Source organism: Mirounga angustirostris, unplaced genomic scaffold (assembly GCF_029215605.1).
Source record: "Mirounga angustirostris isolate CCGP_5_RB_7025 unplaced genomic scaffold, mMirAng1.0.hap1 SCAF_5, whole genome shotgun sequence".
Taxonomy (NCBI): domain Eukaryota; kingdom Metazoa; phylum Chordata; class Mammalia; order Carnivora; family Phocidae; genus Mirounga; species Mirounga angustirostris.
Genome location: NW_026991713.1, coordinates 121,461,541 through 121,479,494, shown reverse-complemented (window position 1 = coordinate 121,479,494; position 17,954 = coordinate 121,461,541). Strand labels below are relative to the sequence as shown.

The 17,954-nt window shown below is 37.5% G+C and overlaps 1 protein-coding gene across 1 annotated transcript in view; it reads left to right on the top strand.

Moving 5' to 3' along the window:
- MALRD1 (MAM and LDL receptor class A domain containing 1) overlaps nucleotides 1-17,954 on the top strand; it is a 790,469-nt gene that overhangs the window by 629,738 nt on the left and 142,777 nt on the right. The window contains exon 35 of the mRNA XM_064590300.1: nucleotides 2,806-3,069. Coding sequence (XP_064446370.1) covers nucleotides 2,806-3,069 — 264 coding nt within the window. The remainder of the gene's footprint in view (nucleotides 1-2,805; nucleotides 3,070-17,954) is intronic.

Sequence of the window (17,954 nt, the reverse complement as noted above, 5' to 3'; positions counted from 1 at the left end):
ATCATATAGTTAGAATCTGGCACTATGTAGTCTTTTCAGACTGACTTTTTTTTTTTTTTTCCATTTAGTAATATGTATTTAAGATGGTGCTGAGAATCTTCTGGTTATAAAAAAGAAAAATTAATACTTAATTTCATTTTTTACAGAATTATATGAGAAAGATATCACCTGTAATGATTAGCTGACTCCACGGGTGAGACCCAAGAATAAATAACGTTTATTAACATTTTAAGAACACTTTCTTAACTTCTTAAAAGGATTGTGCAGCAGAACGCATTGAATTCAGAAGATAAATATGCCATGTCTTCCCAGAGTACTCATTTCATTTGAATACCTGGAGGAAGTTTTTTTTTTATATTAAAAAAAAAAAAACACGGATATATTCTGGAGTAGAATACAGAATTTTCGTTAGATAAAACAAGAGACTTAAGAGAAATGCTGAGCGTATGGAGAACTGCTTCTGGCTAAGATCCTATTTAGACTCCCCTAGGGATGCAAGTTCATGTTCCTCTTGCATCAGAAATACTTTAGTGAAAAATTTAAGAAGTGATTCAGAGAAATTCAGTAAAACAAGATACATTTTGGTGGTTAGAGAGTATCTTCGGTCTGGTTCCCAGGGAAGTGGACCCTGAGGCAGAGATTCCTGTGCAGCAAGCTGACTGGAAATTCTCCCAGCAACAAGCCTGTGGAGCAAAGGGAGGGCGACTGGGCAGAGGGACGGTAGGGGGCAATGCAGGAGCAGTAGGGGCCTCGGCCGATGTCACGGGGGCTCTGAAATCACACTGGCCCTTTCAGGGATGCCCCTAACTGAGGCATAGGGGCCAGGCCATTGTATGCCCAGTGCACCAGGGAGCTGTTCCCGGGAGGGTGTGTAACTTTAGAGGGAAGTTCCCGGGACTGGGGCTGTGAGCTGTCTGAAAACCTCCCGGCAGCTGTGGGATAGATCACCTTGATCTGGGTGGAGGAACCTGGGCAGCCCAAGACAGACACCACAGAAGGCAGCACAAACCCCCCAACTTCCTTGTAAAGAAGGACCTAGAACAAGTGAGTTCTGAGTACCTTTTGCTGTAAAGAATTCTGAAATAATGGAATCCCTACCTCCAAATGAAAAGGAATACACACACACACGCACACACACCATTCCGAACAGGAGAGAAGCATAAGGAATTTGTGCTTGTCTTGGAATATGGAAAATTAATTCCTTCATTTCTTTTTCAGCTCATAAAGATATTAAATTCAGTGCATAAAATATTTTAGAAAAAAATCAAATTAAGAATGTCTGCCTTTCCTTAAATGTGGGATTATTCTAATGGATGTGTGTGTGTGTGTGTGTGTAAAGGTATAAAAACTTAAATCCAATTTACTTTCTAAGTTTGAGTTTCTGAGGTGTATGTTGGAGCACTACAACTCTATATGCCGCTCTGACCTGTCAGTCGTTAGGTAAGAACATGGTAGCAGGGTCTCAGAGTCATGCATTTACCCCAGTTCAGTATGCTTGTTTCCATGAAACATGGAATGTTTCAAATATATGGCTTTCACCACAGAGTTTGAATCTAAATATATCCTGGATATGGTGCCACTACTGAGTGAGTCGAGAGGAAGAGGAACTTTCAAATTTCATTTTTTTAAATAAATTCACATCATCATCCTAATGCCTAAAACAAATTATTTTTATATAACTATATAATTAATTACATTATAATTATTCTTATATAATCTTACATATAATATATAATCTATATCATATATAATTATATAATCATAATTATATCATATATCCTCTATATAAGATATAATATATAATCTTATATGTAATTTAAATAATTTATGAATAAAAGTTGTTTTAAAATGTGAAGAACCCAAAACTATTGCTGAACTGGTCCCCACTATTATCTGACTATTTTTTTTCCCTTAATATACTGATGAGTCCATCAACAACTCTCAAAGAGATAATATGAGGTGTAAGGACGATTCCAGCAAATTAGTGCAATTATGTATATTCTCATATATTTCTGACCTCTGGAAATTGAAACAAGTCAACAGTCTTTGCTTATGCTTTAGGTTTTGGCTTAGAGCTGATTTAAACCATTGTTGTGGAATAGTTTCATGTGCTAAAAATTTATTAAACTAGTATTGTGTCTTGGACACTCAAAATTTATGGGCCTCATTTGAAAAATAAGTCGGTTGGATTTGAACTACATTATCTTCAAGATTCCTGCTAGTACAGTATCTTGCCATCCATTATGATTTCACTGGCGCTTTAGATACTGCAGCTTGTGACCTTTGAGCTGTCATCAAGAGCCAAGGGCAACGAGCAGTGTGACAAACCCATGGCAGATGTCTGCCTCTGTGACTCAGCCCTGACCAGGGTCTCAGGAGCCAAATTTCCCAAATGGAGACCACAAAATGTTTATCAACTACCCACTGGTAGAATGACAATTCCCTTCACAAAATTCTAAAACTGCGAACGCAGCTTTCCAAAGTGCTTAACTTACTGTGTAAAATATCTTTACTCTCAAGGAAAATCTGATTTAGTGGTCAAATTTAAGACAGATGAACCAAAATTTCTCCTTTAATTTGAAATTGTCGTTTTTTTTAGAATGTTGTTTCTGAGGTTAAGATGAGCCATAGTCTCTAATAGCATCTGGATGTTTGTAGAGCTCCGATCATTCCTAACTGTAGATTAATTTACTTAAATTACCATAATGTTTCATATTTACCCGGGAGTAAATGTATCCTATAATGTTTCAACACTGGACAGAGCGATAATTCTCCTAATATGAAAACAACTTGCTTTCTGTTTAGGTCCTGTGGCACCTCAGCCATCACCCTGTGAAGCCTATCAGTTTTCTTGTATCTACACACGCCAGTGTGTCCCTCTCTCGGGGAAATGTAATGGACAGGAAGATTGCATAGACGGCTCTGATGAAATGGATTGTTCTCTCAGCCCCCCTCCTCACCGCTGTGGTAAAATGGAGTTCCAGTGCTCGAGCAACGAGTGTATCCCATCCCTCCTGCTATGTGATGGAGTGCCCGACTGTCACTTTAATGAAGATGAATCCCGCTGCTGTGAGTTATTTCCACAAACTCAGTGTGCCAGGGAAGAAATGCAGTTTCGAAAGTATAAAGAGAGCTTGACAGATGAAGCAAAGTTCTCTAGAATCTTACCATGACTCTATCATCAATAACATAGTTGCTTGTATTATGTTGCTAAACAAAGCATAATGCCTAGCATTTTTTTTAAATTAACATATAATGTATTATTTGTTTCAGGGGTACAGGTCTGTGATTCATTCAGTCTTACATAACACCCCGCACTCACCACAACACATACCCTCCCCAATGTCCATCACCCAGTCACCCATCCCCCCACCCCACCCCCCTCCAGCAACCGTCAGTTTGTTTTTTTTCCTATTGATTGATTGATTGATTGATGTAGTGTTCCATGATTCATTGTTTGCATATAACACGAGCCCTCTTTAATACCCATCACCAGGCTAACCCATCCCCCGCCCTGAACCCTCAGTTTGTTTTTCAGAGTCCACAGTCTCTCATAGTTCATCTCCCCTTCCGATTTCCTCCCCCTTTCGTTTTTCCCTTCCTACTATCTTCTTTTATTTTTAAAAAATATAATGTATTATTTGTTTCAGAGGTACAGGTCTATGATTCATCAGTCTTACACAATTCACAGTGCTCACCATAGCACATACCCTCCCCAATGTCTAAACAAACCCTCAGTTTGTTTCCTGAGATTAAGAATTCCTCATTTCGGTGAGATCATATGATACATGTCTTTACAGGATTGACTTATTTCGCTTAGCATAATACCCTCTAGTTCCATCCACGTCATTGCAAATGGCAAGATTTCATTTTTTGATGTTTGCATAATATTCCATTGTATATATATACCACATCTTCTTTACCCATTCATCTGTTGATGGACATCTTGGGTCTTTCCACAGTTTGGCTACTGTGGACATTGCTGCTATAAACATAGGGGTGCAAGTGCCCCTTCGGATCACTACATTTGTATCTTTGGGGTAAATACCCAGTAGGGCAATTGCTGGGTTATAGGGTAACTCTATTTTCAACTTTTTGAGGAACCTCCATACTATCTTCCAGAGTGGCTGTACCAGCTTGCATTCCCACCAACAGTGTAGGAGGGTTCCCCTTTCTCCGCATCCTTGCCAACATCTGTCGTTTCCTGACTTGCTAATTTTAGCTATTCTGACTGGTGTGAGGTGGTATCTCGTTGAGATTCTGATGTGTATTTCCCTGATGCCGATCGATATTGAGCACTTTTTCATGTGTCTGTTGGCCATTTGGATGTCTTCTTTGGAAAAATGTCTGTTCATGTCTTCTGCCCATTTCTTAACTAGATTATTTGTTATTCAGATGTTGAGTTTGGTAAGTTCTTTATGGATTTTGGATACTAGCCCTTTATCGGATAAGGCATTTGCAAATATTTTCTCACATTCTGTAGGTTGTCTTCTGGTTTTGTTGACTGTTTCCTTTGCTGTGCAAAAGCTTTTTATCCTGATGAAGTCCCAATAGTTCATTTTTGCTTTTGTTTCCCTTGCCTCTGGGGACGTGTCTAGCAAGAAGTTACTGAGGCCAAGGTCACAGTGGTTGCTGCCTATGTTCTTCTCCTAGGATTTTGGTTGCTTCCTGTCTCACATTTAGTTCTTTTATCCATTTTGAGTTTCTTTTTGTGTATGGTGTAAGGAAATGGTCCAGTTTCATTCTTTTGCCTGTGGCTGTCAGATTTTCCCAGCACCATTTGTTGAGGAGACTGTCTTTTTTCCATTGGACATTCTTTCCTGCTTTGTTGAAGATGAGCTGACCATAGAATTGAGGGTCCATTTCTGGACTCTCTATTCCGTTCCATTGATCTATGTGTCTGTTTTTGTGCCAGTACCATACTGTCTTGATGATGACAGCTTTGTAATAGAACTTGAAGTCCAGAATTGTGATGCCACCAGCTTTGCTTTTCTTTTTCAACATCCCTCTGGCTATTCGGGGTCTTTTCTGGTTCCATACAAATTTTAGGATTATTTGTTCCATTTCTTTGAAAAAAGTGGATGGTATTTTGATGGGGATTGCATTAAATGTGTAGATTGCTCTAGGTAGCATTGATATCTTCATAATATTTGTTCTTCCAGCCCATGAACATGGAATGTTTTTCCATTTCTTTGTGTCTTCCTCAATTTCTTTTATAGTTTTCTGAATACAGATTATTTGCCTCTTTGGTTAGATTTATTCCTAGGTATCTTATGGTTCTGGGTGCCATTGTAAATGGGATCGACTCCTTAATTTCTCTGTCTTCTGTCCTGTTGGTGTATAGGAATGCCACTGATTTCTGTGCATTGATTTTATATCCTGCCACTTGACTGAATTCCTGTATGAGTTCTAGCAGTTTTGGGGTGGAGTCTTTTGGGTTTTCCACTTAAAGTATCATATCATCTGCAAAGAGTGAGAGCTTTACTTCTTCTTTGTGGATGCGGATGCCTTTTATTTCTTTTAGTTGTCTGATTGCTGTGGCTAGGACTTCTAGTACTATGTTGAATAGCAGTGGTGATAGTGGACATTGCTGCCATGTTCCTGACCTTAGGGGGAAAGCTCTCAGTTTTTCCCCATTGAGAATGATATTCGCTGTGGGTTTTTCATAGATGGCTTTTATGATGTTGAGGTATGTACCCTCTATCCCTACACTCTGAGGAGTTTTAATCAAGAAAGGATGCTGTACTTTTTCAAATGCTTTTTCTGCATCTACTGAGACGATCCTATGGTTCTTGTTCTTTCTTTTATTAATGTATTGTATCACACTGATTGATCTGTGGATGTTGAACCAAGCTTGCAGCCCAGGGATAAATCCCACTTGGTCGTGGTGAATAATCATTTTAATGTACTGTTGGATCCTACTGGCTAGTATTTTGGTGAGAATATTTGCATCCATGTTCATCAGGGATATTGTCTGTAATTCTCCTTTTCGATGGCATCTTTGTCTGATTTTGGGATCAAGGTAATGGTGGCCTCATAAAATAAGTTTGGAAGTTTTCCTTCCATTTCTAGTTTTTGGAACAGTTTCAGAAGAATAGGTATTAATTCTTCTTGAAATGTTTGGTAGACTTCCCCGGGGAAGCCATCTGGCCCTGGGCTCTTGTTTGTTGGGAGATTTTCGATGACTGCTTCAATTTCCTTAGTGGTTATGGGTCTGTTCAGGTTTTCTATTTCTTCCTGGTTCAGTTTTGGTAGTTGATACATCTCTAGGAATGCATCCATTTCTTCCAGATTATCTAATTTGCTGGCACATAGTTGCTCATAATATGTTCCTATAATTGTTTGTATTTCTTTGGTGTTGGTTGTGATCTCTCCTCTTTCATTCATGATTTTATTTATTTGGGTCCTTTCTTTTTTTCTTTTTCATAAGTCTGGCCAGGGGTTTATCAATCTTATTAATTCTTTCAAGAACCAGCTCCTAGTTTTGTTGATCTGTTCTATTGTTCTTTTGGTTTCTATTTCATTGATTTCTGCTCTGATCTTTATTATTTCTCTTCTCCTGCTGGGTTTAGGCTTTATTTGCTGTTCTTTCTCCAGCTCCTTTAAGTGTAGGGTTAGGTTGTGTATTTGAGACCTTTCTTGTTTCTTGAGGAAGGCTTGTATTGCTATATACTTTCCTCCTAGGACTGCCTTTGCTGCATCCCAAAGATTCTGAACAGTTGTGTTTTCATCTTCACTGGTTTCCATGAATTTTTTTAATTCCTCTTTAATTTCCTGGTTGACCCATTCATTCTTTAGTAGGATGCTTTTTAGCCTCCATGTATTTGAGTTCTTTCCTACTTTCCTCTTGTGATTGAGTTCTAGTTTCAGAGCATTGTGGTCTGAAAATAGGCAGGGAATGAAACCAGTCTTTTGGTACTAGTTGAGACCTGATTTGTGACCTAGGATGTGATCTATTCTGGAGAATGTTCCATGGGCACTAGAGAAGAATGTGTATTCTGTTGCTTTGAGATGGAATGTTCTGAATATATCTGTGAGGTCCATTTGGTCCAGTGTGTCATTTAACGTCTTTATTTCCTTGTTGATCTTTTGCTTAGATGATCTGTGGGGGTGTTAAAATCCCCCACTATTACTGTATTGTTGTCAATGTGTTTCTTTGCTTTTGTTATTAATTGGCTTATATAATTGGCTGCTGCCATGTTAGGGGCATCGGTATTTACAATTGTTAGATCTTCTTGTTGGATAGACCCTTTAAGATCTGTCGTTTCCTGACTTGTTATGAGGTTTTGATTTGGATTTCCCTGATGCTGAGCAGTGTTGAGCACTTTTTCATGTGTCTATTGGCCATTTGGATGTCTTCTTTGGAGAAATGTCTGTGTTCTCTGCCCATTTCTTGATTGGATTATTTGCCCTTCGGGTGTTGAGTTTGATAAGTTCTTTATAGATTTTGGATGCTGGTCCTTTATCTGATATGTAATTTGCAAATATCTTCTCCCATTCTGTTGGTTGTCTTTTAGTTTTGTTAACTGTTTCCTTTGCTGTGTTTGCTTAGCATTTCTGGAAACATTCTGTTTGTAGTCACACTAATCTCTGTTAAACTTACCTGATTTCCTTTTTTATTTACATTTGGGCCATTCATGTGGGGGATGCTCCTGTGTAATTATCTTTTTTTATTGTTGCTATTACAATCTGTCACCATGCAAAGTTACTACAGTATTATGGACTACATTTCCTATGCTGTACTTTTCATCCCCATGTCTTATTTTTTTTATAACTGGAAGCTTGTACCTCTTAATCCCCTTGACTTACTTTGCCTAAACCATAACCCCTCTACCTTCTGGCAGCCACCAGTTTGTTCTCTGTGTTTATGATTCCATTTCTGTTTTTGCATGTTTTTTAGATTACCCATATGAGTGAAATCGTATGGTAAGTGTCCTTCTCTGTCTGACTTATCTCACTTAGCATAATACCCTTTAGGTCTGTTCATATTGTCACAAATGGCAGGATTTCATTCTCTTTTTGGCTGTATAATATTCCTGTGTGTGTGTGTGTGTGTGTGTATCACATCTTTATCCATTCATCTCACAATGGGTGCTTGGTTTGCTTCTGTATCTTGTGAATGAGGCTGCAGTAAACATAGGGTTGCATATGTCTTTTTTCGATTTAGTGTTTTGTTTTCTTTGGATGAATACCCAGATGTGGAATTACTAGATCATCTGGTAGTTCTCTTTTTAATTTTTTGAGGAACCTCTGTAGTATTTCTTGTTTTTGTTGTTGTTGTTTGTTTGTTTTATTTTGATCATGGCTGCACCATTTTACATTCTCACCAATAGTACACAAGTGTTCCTTTTTCTCTGCATCCTAAACAACCCTTGTCATTTCCTGTCTTTGACACTAGCCATTCTTACAGGTGTGAGGTGGTATCTCTTTGTAGTTTTGATTTGTATTTCCCTGATGATGAATGATGTTGAGCAAATTTTCATGTGTCTGTTGGCCATCTGGATGTCTTCTTTGGAAAAATGTCTATTCAGGTCCTCTGCCCATTTTTAACCAGATTACGGTGTGTGTGTGTGTGTGTGTGTGTGTGTGTATGTGTTCAGTTGTGTATTTTGGATATTAAGCCCTTATCAAGTACATCATTTGCAAATATCTTTTCCAATTTAGTAGGGTTTTGTTTTTTTTTTTTTTAGTTGATAGTTTCTTTCTCTGTGCAAAAGCTTTTTAGTTTCATGTACTCGAAATTGATGATTTTTGCTTTTGTTTCCCTTGCCTAGGGAGACAAATCCAGAAAAATATGCTAAGGCCAATGTCCAAAAGTTTACTGCCTATATTTTCTTTTAATTATATGGCTTCAGGTCTTACATTTAGGTTCTTCATCCATTTTGGCTTTATTTTTGTATGTGGTGTAAGAAAATGCTCCAGATTTATCCCTTTGCATGTAGCTGTCCAGTTTTTCAGCACCATTTATTGAAGGGACTGTCTTTTCCCCAGTATGTGCTCTTGTCTCCCTTGTCATAGATTGATTGCCTTAGATGCCTGGGCTTACCTCTGAGCTCTATTTATTCCATTGATCTGTGTGTCTGATTATCTGCTGGTGCCATACTATTTTGATTATTATAGATTTGTAATATAGTTTGAAATGTGGGATTGTGGTGCCTCCATCTTTGTTCTTCTTTCTCAAGATTGCTTTGGCTATTTGGAGTCTTTTGTGGTTCCATACAAATTTTAGGATTATTTGTTCTAGTCCTGTGAAAAATACTATTGGTATTTTGATGGGGATTCAGTTGACTCTGTAGATTGCTTTGAATATTTTGGACCTTTTAGCAATATTAATTCTTCTAATTCATGAACATGATATATCTTTCCACTTATTTGTGTTGTTTCAATTTCTTTCATCAACGTCTTACAGTTTTCAGCATACAGATCTTTTACCTCCTTGGTTCAATTTATTTTTAGATATTTTTTGATGCAATTGTAAATGGGACTTTTTACCATTTTAACAAAGGTTTGTGGAAATGGATTGAGGACATGTAGTTATAATTTCTTCCTAATGCAAGTATTTATGAAGATGGCTCAAGCAAAGGGCTATCGGCAAATATTCATTTTAATGAATATATGTAGGTAGAGGTTGGACCTAGACCACTACCTGGGTAGCTATCATGTCATTAAGAGTTCATGGAATAGTAAATCCTAAGGACATGGGTTTTAATATCATCCTTATCACTTACTACATATGCAGGTTTGGGAAAGTTATTAGAATCAGTCTTATCATCCATGTAATATTACCTTTTAGGGCTGTGAAGATTTGAGAGAATATGTGAAAAATCCTCAGCCCTGCATTCAGCACCTTCTACTTTTATTATAACTAGACTATTCATATAAGGAAGGGAGAGCATTGGTTAAGAAGCAATTACATAAATCATTAAGGTGAGCACAAAAGCATGGTGAGTCAAAGCACCAGTACCATCTCACTTAATTATTTGTTTGCTTGGTGCTATATTATACTGTATTATATATTTTGACATAGGTTGCAGTAATAGAGCTACACAAACCACATGTTAGTGACCACTTTTTCTTTTAAGTAGTAAAAAACAGCTTGGAACGTAACTGTCCGAGGGGACACTGAAAGAAATGTAAGGCGATTTCAGTGTCTTGTCTAGAGTGGGCATCAGGAATTATAACAATCAGAAAAGGAGTACAGATGAATGCAAGAAAGGGGAGACAGCGTTTGGCTGTTTAAAGGTTTCAGTTGTAAATAAGTGAACTTCTTTTCCTAGTTTAGGCTTAGAGATTGGTTTTCCATTTCCCTGTGATTTCCTCCACGTATATTCTGTCTGTAATAAAGCCAGCTTGTCAAGTCTTATAATATTTTCTTAGAGGAAGGTAAACAAATGGAAGTGAATGAAGAAGAGAAAGCCTGCCAAGTAATTTATCCCTATTCCCATCAGGGCTCTAATGTAATTTGGTTGATAGAAATCTTATTAAGTTCAGTAGAGTCATATGATATTTGATTTCAAATAAGAATGCTATTTAAATAGAAGCTTAGGAAAGTACAGTATCCTTATACTTTGAGACACTCTCTGGAAACTTGGTGTTTGATGAGGGAGTCCCATATGAAGTTCTGCTCCTAAAGGGAAATAAGCCCATGCTAGGAATAGACTGGTATCATGAGAGTATTGCTTCTATCCATCTCTGAAATATTTAATTATGTTGTGAGTCTGTAAGGAAAATTGTGTGAAAATAAACTAGGGAAAAAATGCTAGGGCAAATTTACAGAATAAAAGCACCTAATGATGACAGTTTACCAAATGATTAAAGGCATACTAGTTTGTTTGTTTTTTCTGGGCTTACCTATTAATTTAGAATGGGGACTTTTTAAAATTCACAATCATTTCTTCATTCACAAACTCTCATTAAGAATGCAATTTATGCCACATATTGTATTGGGCATTGATGACAGATAGATATGGTATTAGACCAACTCAGGTTGTAGATACATTATATATTACTGAAAGTGATAGTTAAGAATAAAATGTGGTAAGTTCTGTGACAGAGATAAACACAGAGTTATTGAATACATAGGGTACTTCCTAACTGTGGTTCCAGTAAAGGATGGTCTGGAAATAGAGAAAAAGTTGTTTGCCTGAAGCAAATTTTGTATAACTGGAGTAGAGTTTGTGGTGAGAGATGTAGAAGTAAGTCTGGAGAGATAAGCAGGGACTAGATCTTGAAGAGTGATTCCTCACCCATCATTGCCACCACCACCCCACTGTTCAGGTAGTTCATGGAATGCATTGGAGTGAGGGAGGGGCTGGCTAGGAGATGTCACACTCAAGTACAAAGAATCAATTGGGGAACAGTGTGAAGGAAAGATTTTGATTAGATTTCAGAGATGTTCAGGTGAAGAGGAAGAGAAAGTAATCAAGAATAGTTTCTAAGGTTCTGATTTGGGCAACAGGACAGACAGCAAATGTGCCATTTCCTGATCTGGGACAAATGGGAAGAGAAGCACCTCTTAGGGGAAGATGGTGGCTTCGTTTTTAAACGTGTTGTGATTGTGGTATTTATGGCACATCCACATGAAATACTCAGAATGTATTCAGAATGGATATGTGGCACTCAGGAAAGAGAGAAAGCAATTTATATAAATCACGGGGCCTTCAGCATACATGCTTGAAGGAGATAATACAGAGAGGAAGACAAAAGGTGGAGGACAGTTAAGAAAAAAATACACACTGAAAGACACTGAGATGTGGTCACAGGCACAAGAGGACAGCGAAAAGAGAGTGATAACCATAAATGAAATGTAGAAAGCCTTAAGTACAGAGAGTATTCAGAGGTTGGAATGTTTTTGAGAGATCATGTAAGATCAGGCCTAAAAACTATGTTGGGAAAAGCACAACAGAATTCCTGGTGATCTTGGAAAGGCAACTTGCTATGGACAGGAAGGGCAGAATTCTGAAGCCAATCTTTTATAGAGAAAGTAGGCAAAGAGAGAAATCAACTGTAGACAACTCTTCCAAGCAGTTGGCACTTGGAATGTGATGTAGGACGAAATAAGAGGTGGTTTTTTTTTTTTCAAGTTGGTTGGTTTTGAGAGCCTTGCACATGTTTAAATGTTGTAGGAATAAGGATTCTGAAGTGGTTACAATTTAAGCAGGAAAATCAATAGCAAATGGTATTTAAAGGCCTTTTATTCTTGCAAAAATAAATGTTCTAGTGATCAGAATGTTTATATAAACCTGTGATGAGTTCAGCATTTAAAAATAATTCATATTTAATATTGTCTTTCCGCTGGAAACATGTTTTTTTAATAAACTGAAGTGGTACATCTTTACAAAAAAAATCCCCCTTCCCTTAAAAAGAAAAAGAAAAAAGGAGAAAAAATCGGTATGGTTTAATTATAAGGGAAAATAGCATAAAACTAGGAGCATTCCTCTTACTGATATTCCCTCAGTTCATCAGATGTTGTATCAGTCAATATCCTGGCAAGACACCGATGGCACAATGATATTGTAAAATTTGAGATTATTTTAATAAAGGGGTTATTTATAGGGAAATAGTATGCAGAAAGAAACCACAACAGATAGTAAAAGCAGGAGCTGTTATCCCCCATAGACCAAAGGATGTGAGAGGAGGGAAGATTTGTCTTAACCTGGAATCAAAGAGAGCTGCTTGATACAAGGTGGGGGAATAGCTGCCCAGGGTGATCTCACAGCCTCTTCCATCCACGTTCCCTCTTGCTGGTTCTACATGTCAGCCAAACCCAAGGAGAAGCTAGAGGACAAAGAAGCATGTGGATGTGTCCTTTCTAGTTCAGCTTCCTGGATCCTGAGCATAGAGAGAAGATGCAGAAAGTTTCAGGAGAGGCCCATGGAAGCTATCCATCAGTGATGGATGTGACTGTGGAAAAGATAGGGAAGTGGACGAGATTGGGCGCGTTTAGGGTGGGATGTGCAAGACTGTTGAATCACAGATCTGTACCTCTGAAACAAATAATACATTATATCTTAAAAAAAAAAAAAAGAAGATAGCAGGAGGGGAAAAATGAAGTGGGGGAAATCAGAGGGGGAGATGAACCATGAGAGACGATGGACTCTGAAAAACAAACTGAGGGTTCTAGAGGGGAGGGGGGTGGGAGGATGGGTTAGCCTGGTGATGGGTATTAAAGAGGGCACGTTCTGCATGGAGCACTGGGTGTTATATGCAAATAATGAATCATGGAACACTACATCAAAAACTAATGATGTAATATATGGTGATTAACATAACATAATAAAAAATGTACTGTTGGAAAAAAAAAAGATAGGGAAGTGGATAGTCTACCCACTTTCTTTTTTTCTTTTTCTTTTTTTTATTTGACACAGAGAGATAGTGAGAGAGAGAGAGCACAAGCAGGGGAGCTGCAGAGGGAGAAGTAGGCTTCCCACCGAGCAGGGAGCCCAATGCGGGGCTCGATCCCAGGACCCTGAGATCATGACCCAAGCCAGAGGCAGCCGCTCAACCAACTGAGCCACCCAGGCGCCCTCTACCCACTTACTAACTTTATATTCCAGTAGTAGTCAATGTGTCTTATGAAGTTGATTGCCATTTGGAAGATTTAGCATGGGTCATGCTCCTCAGATTTGTGGATCAGCCTTTATCATCAATATTTTTATTATTAGCTTTTCAGTATGTTAGCTGTGATCCCAGCATCCTATGGTACTTCTCAATGATAGTATAAAGATCATCCCTCTGCATTTGACAGCTTCTTACAAAAATGTTCCTCAGCTTATTCAACATTAAAATCATCGTGATTGTCTATTTTCCAGAGATACTGAAGATTTGGATGAATATGGTCAATTGTATAATGCACATAAAAAATTATTCTTCTTTCCCCATTAAATCGTTTTTGTAGTTTTATAAAAATTATTTAAACTGCTAAGATATTTCAGCAAGAGTAGTAGTTGGTTTTAGTTTAAGGATAGAGGAGTAAATATCCATCCTGCTCCGTGCTAGGTATGGGCATGCCTTGAAAGGCTGACAGCCTTCATTCTAAGGGTAGAAGACCATGGTCACTCTGCTCTTAGAAATGTTGGACTGCATACATTAGTTTTCATCTTAATAGTAAATGGATACCCATCCCTAGACACATGTACTTTACTTCTGTGTGTATTTTGTATGCAGCAACAATAATTTATAAAGGAATTTTGTTTTAGGAAAGTAACGCCAATGGACCCTTTAGGAATTGCTTATGTTTAATGTATCGTCAGTACCTGAGTGAATGAGCTAAAAGCCACAGAATGTTCTGTGTTACTTGGCTTATTTTGGTAAGAAAGAGAATCAACCTCTAGGATGACAGATTGAAATAAGTGTTTTTATAGACATTAAACCATAATGTTTGAATGTGGTGAAAGTAGATATTGTCCAGGGAAATTTTGAAATCTGAGTTTCCTATAAATTTTATATATAGATTATTTGGAGTACTTTTGGAATTTTTCTTTGTCGTATATGTAGTAATGATGAAGGGGAGAAAGAAAGTAATGGTTTGGTTAATTTTCCTATATCCGGTACAATGCCCTTTGCTGTGTGGGTTTCAATAAATACTACTTGCTATTCATAATTTATTTGCCACCTACTTTCAGAAGGAAATTGATAAATATCTATTAACTTTAATGTTATACTATTTTAAATACCATAGAAACTAAGATTTTAGTTTTAAATTTCATAAAATGTCTAATTTTTAACTCTTAATTGTAAACTTTTTCAAAAGGGGAAAAGTAAGACTTTTTATAAATTGAAACCATTTATTTTGTTAGATATTTTTTATGTGCTTCAATACTATTTGGGCCAAAGCTGAGGATTTATACCACTTACAAGTTAGAGCTCTTTGTTGTATAGTCAACTTAAAAATAAGCTATCAGTCACACTGGAAATTGGGTGAAGGAATATGGATGGATTAGTATTTTCAAGAGTAGAAGTGTTTGAAATAATGTTTCTACAGTAGATGAGTATTATCTATCAGCTTTGGATACAAATTTCAACATACTATATTGTTTAAAACCTTAAGATAGTTGGGGCACCAGGGTGGCTCAATTGGCTAAGGGTCCAACACTTGGTTTCAGCTCAGGTTGTGATCTCAGGGTCGTGAGATCAAGCCCCAATATCGGGCTCTGTGCTCAGCACGGAGTCAGCCTGAGATTATGTCTCTCTCTCTCTCTCTCTCTCTCTCTGCCCCTCCCACTTGTGTTCTCTCTCTCCCAAATAAATAAATCTTAAAAAAAAATTTTAAAAACCTTAAAAATATTATCTTATATGATCTCTCAGCCCCTTGCATTGCAAAACAATGATAATAAAAATGTGTATATGTACACAGAAACACACACATATATATGTATATGAATATATAGATGCACATATATGCGTACATATTCATTTTTTACAAACACCTCTTCATCTATAAGAGTTGGAAGATTATTCTATTTCCTAGTTTACTTGGTTTGTAATATCATTTATCCTGTCAGTGTAGATCTTAAAATTATTTAACTTTTTGCAAAAGCTTAAAGATCATTTCTTCTGGAACCTTAGCCATTTCTACAGTCTGGTTTCGGCCATGGTTTTTAGGTTTTTCTGCACTACCTCCTTACACAAACTCCCCAGTGAAAGGCAAACTGCTTTACTCTGTTCTAATGTCAAACTTATTGATTCCCCATTTACAGATTTTGTTCCCACCCTGATAAATGGCTTACTAGAAACATGAAAATTCAAAACATCTCAAGACTCTACTTTTTCAGTCTTTACAAACTTTCATGCACTAAAGGAACCTCTTATTTTTATAATACTTAGCTGTACTGATGCTTTACCAATTAAGTCTGGCCTTATGGCATTTCTTTTTATTATTATTTTGAACTGTTAACTGCTTTCTTATTGTCATTTTGCTTTAATTGCTGTATATGTTCTGGTCACTCTTTTGTTTTTTGGTTTTTTTTCTGGTCATCTTTCTGAAGTGTTCCCCTGCACTCTCCAGTTGAAGTGCTAAGCATATAGTCTTACATGTAGCTGCAGTTCCATAATATTTACTGGTGGGAATTGAAGTTCTTTTTTTTATTATTTTATTTTATTGTGTTATGTTAGTCACCATACAGTGCATCATTAGTTTTTGATGTAGTGTTCCATGATTCACTGTTTGCGTATAACACCCAGTGCTCCATGCAGTACGTGCCCTCCTTAATACCCATCACCGGGCTAACCAATCCCCCCTCCCCCTTACCCCCTCCCCTCTAAAACCCTGTTTGTTTCTCAGAGTCCATAGTCTCTCATGGTTCATCTCTCCCTCCAATCCCCCCCCCATTTTTCCCTTCCTTCTCCTAATGTCCTCCATGTTATTCCTTATGTTCCACAAATAAGTGAAACCATATGATAATTGACTTTCTCTGCTTGACTTATTTCACTTAGCATAATCTCCTCCAGGCCCATCCATGTTGATGTAAAAGTTGGGTATTCATCTTTTCTGATGGCTGAGTAATATTCCATTGTATATATGGACCACATCTTCTTTATCCATTCATCTGTTGAAGGGCATCTCGGCTCTTTCCACAGTTTGGCTATCGCGGACATTGCTGCTATGAACACTGGGGTGCATATGGCCCTTCTTTTCACTACATCTGGGTGTTTGGGGTAAATACCCAGTAGTGCAATTGCTGGGTCATAGGGTAGCTCTATTTTTAACTTTTTGAGGAACCTCCACACTGTTTTCCAAAGTGGCTGTACCAACTTGCATTCCCACCAACAGTGTAAGAGGGTTCCCCTTTCTCCACAACCTCTCCAATATTTGTTGTTTCTTTCCCTGTCCATTTTTGCCATTCTGACTGGTGTAAGGTGGTATCTCAGTGTGGTTTTGATTTGGATTTCCCTGATGGATAATGATGATGAACATTTTTTCATGTGTCTGTTAGCCATTTGTATGTCTTCTTCAGAGAAGTGTCTTTTCATATCTTCTGCCCACTTTTTGACTTGATTATTTGTTTTTTGGGTGTTGAGTTTGAGAAGTTCTTTATAGATCTTGGATACCAGCCCTTTATCTGTAGTATCATTTGCAAAGATCTTCTCCCATTCTGTGGGTTGCCTCTTTGTTTTGTTGACTGTTTCCTTTGCTGTGCAGAAGCTTTTTATCTTGATGAAGTCCCAAAAGTTCATTTTTGCTTTTGTTTCACTTCCTTTGGAGATGTATCTTGAAAGAAGTTGCTGTGGCCAATGTCAAAGAGGTTACTGCCTATGTTCTCCTCTAGGATTTTGATGGATTCCTGTCTCACATTGAGGTCTTTCATCCATTTTGAGTTTATCTTTGTGAATGCTCTTAGAGAATGGTCAAGTTTCATTCTTCTGCATGTGGCTGTCCAATTTTTCCAGCACCATTTATTGAAGAGACTTTCTTTTTTCCATTGCATGTTTTTTCCTGCTTTGTCAAAGATTATTTGACCATAGAGTTGAGGGTCCATATCTGGGTTCTCTATTCTGTTCCATTGGTCTATATGTCTGTTTTTGTGCCAATACCATGCTGTCTTGGTGATCAAGCTTTGTAATATAGCTTGAAATTGGGCAACGTGATGCCCCCAGCTTTGTTTTTCTTTTTCAACATTTCCTTGGCAATTCAGGGTCTTTTCTGATTCCATACAAATTTTAGGATTGTTTGTTCCAGCATTTTGAAAAATGTCATTGGAATTTTGATCGGGATGGCATTGAAGGTATAGATTGCTCTGGGTAGCATAGACATCTTAACAATGTTTATTCTTCTGATCCATGAGCATGGAATATTTTTCCATCTTTTTGTGTCTTCTTCAATTTCTTTCATGAGTGTTTTGTAGTTCCTAGAGTATAGATCCTTTACCTCTTTGGTTAGGTTTATTCCAAGACATCTTATGGTTTTTGGAGCTATTGTAAATGGAATCGTTTCTCTAATTTCTCTTTCTACAGTT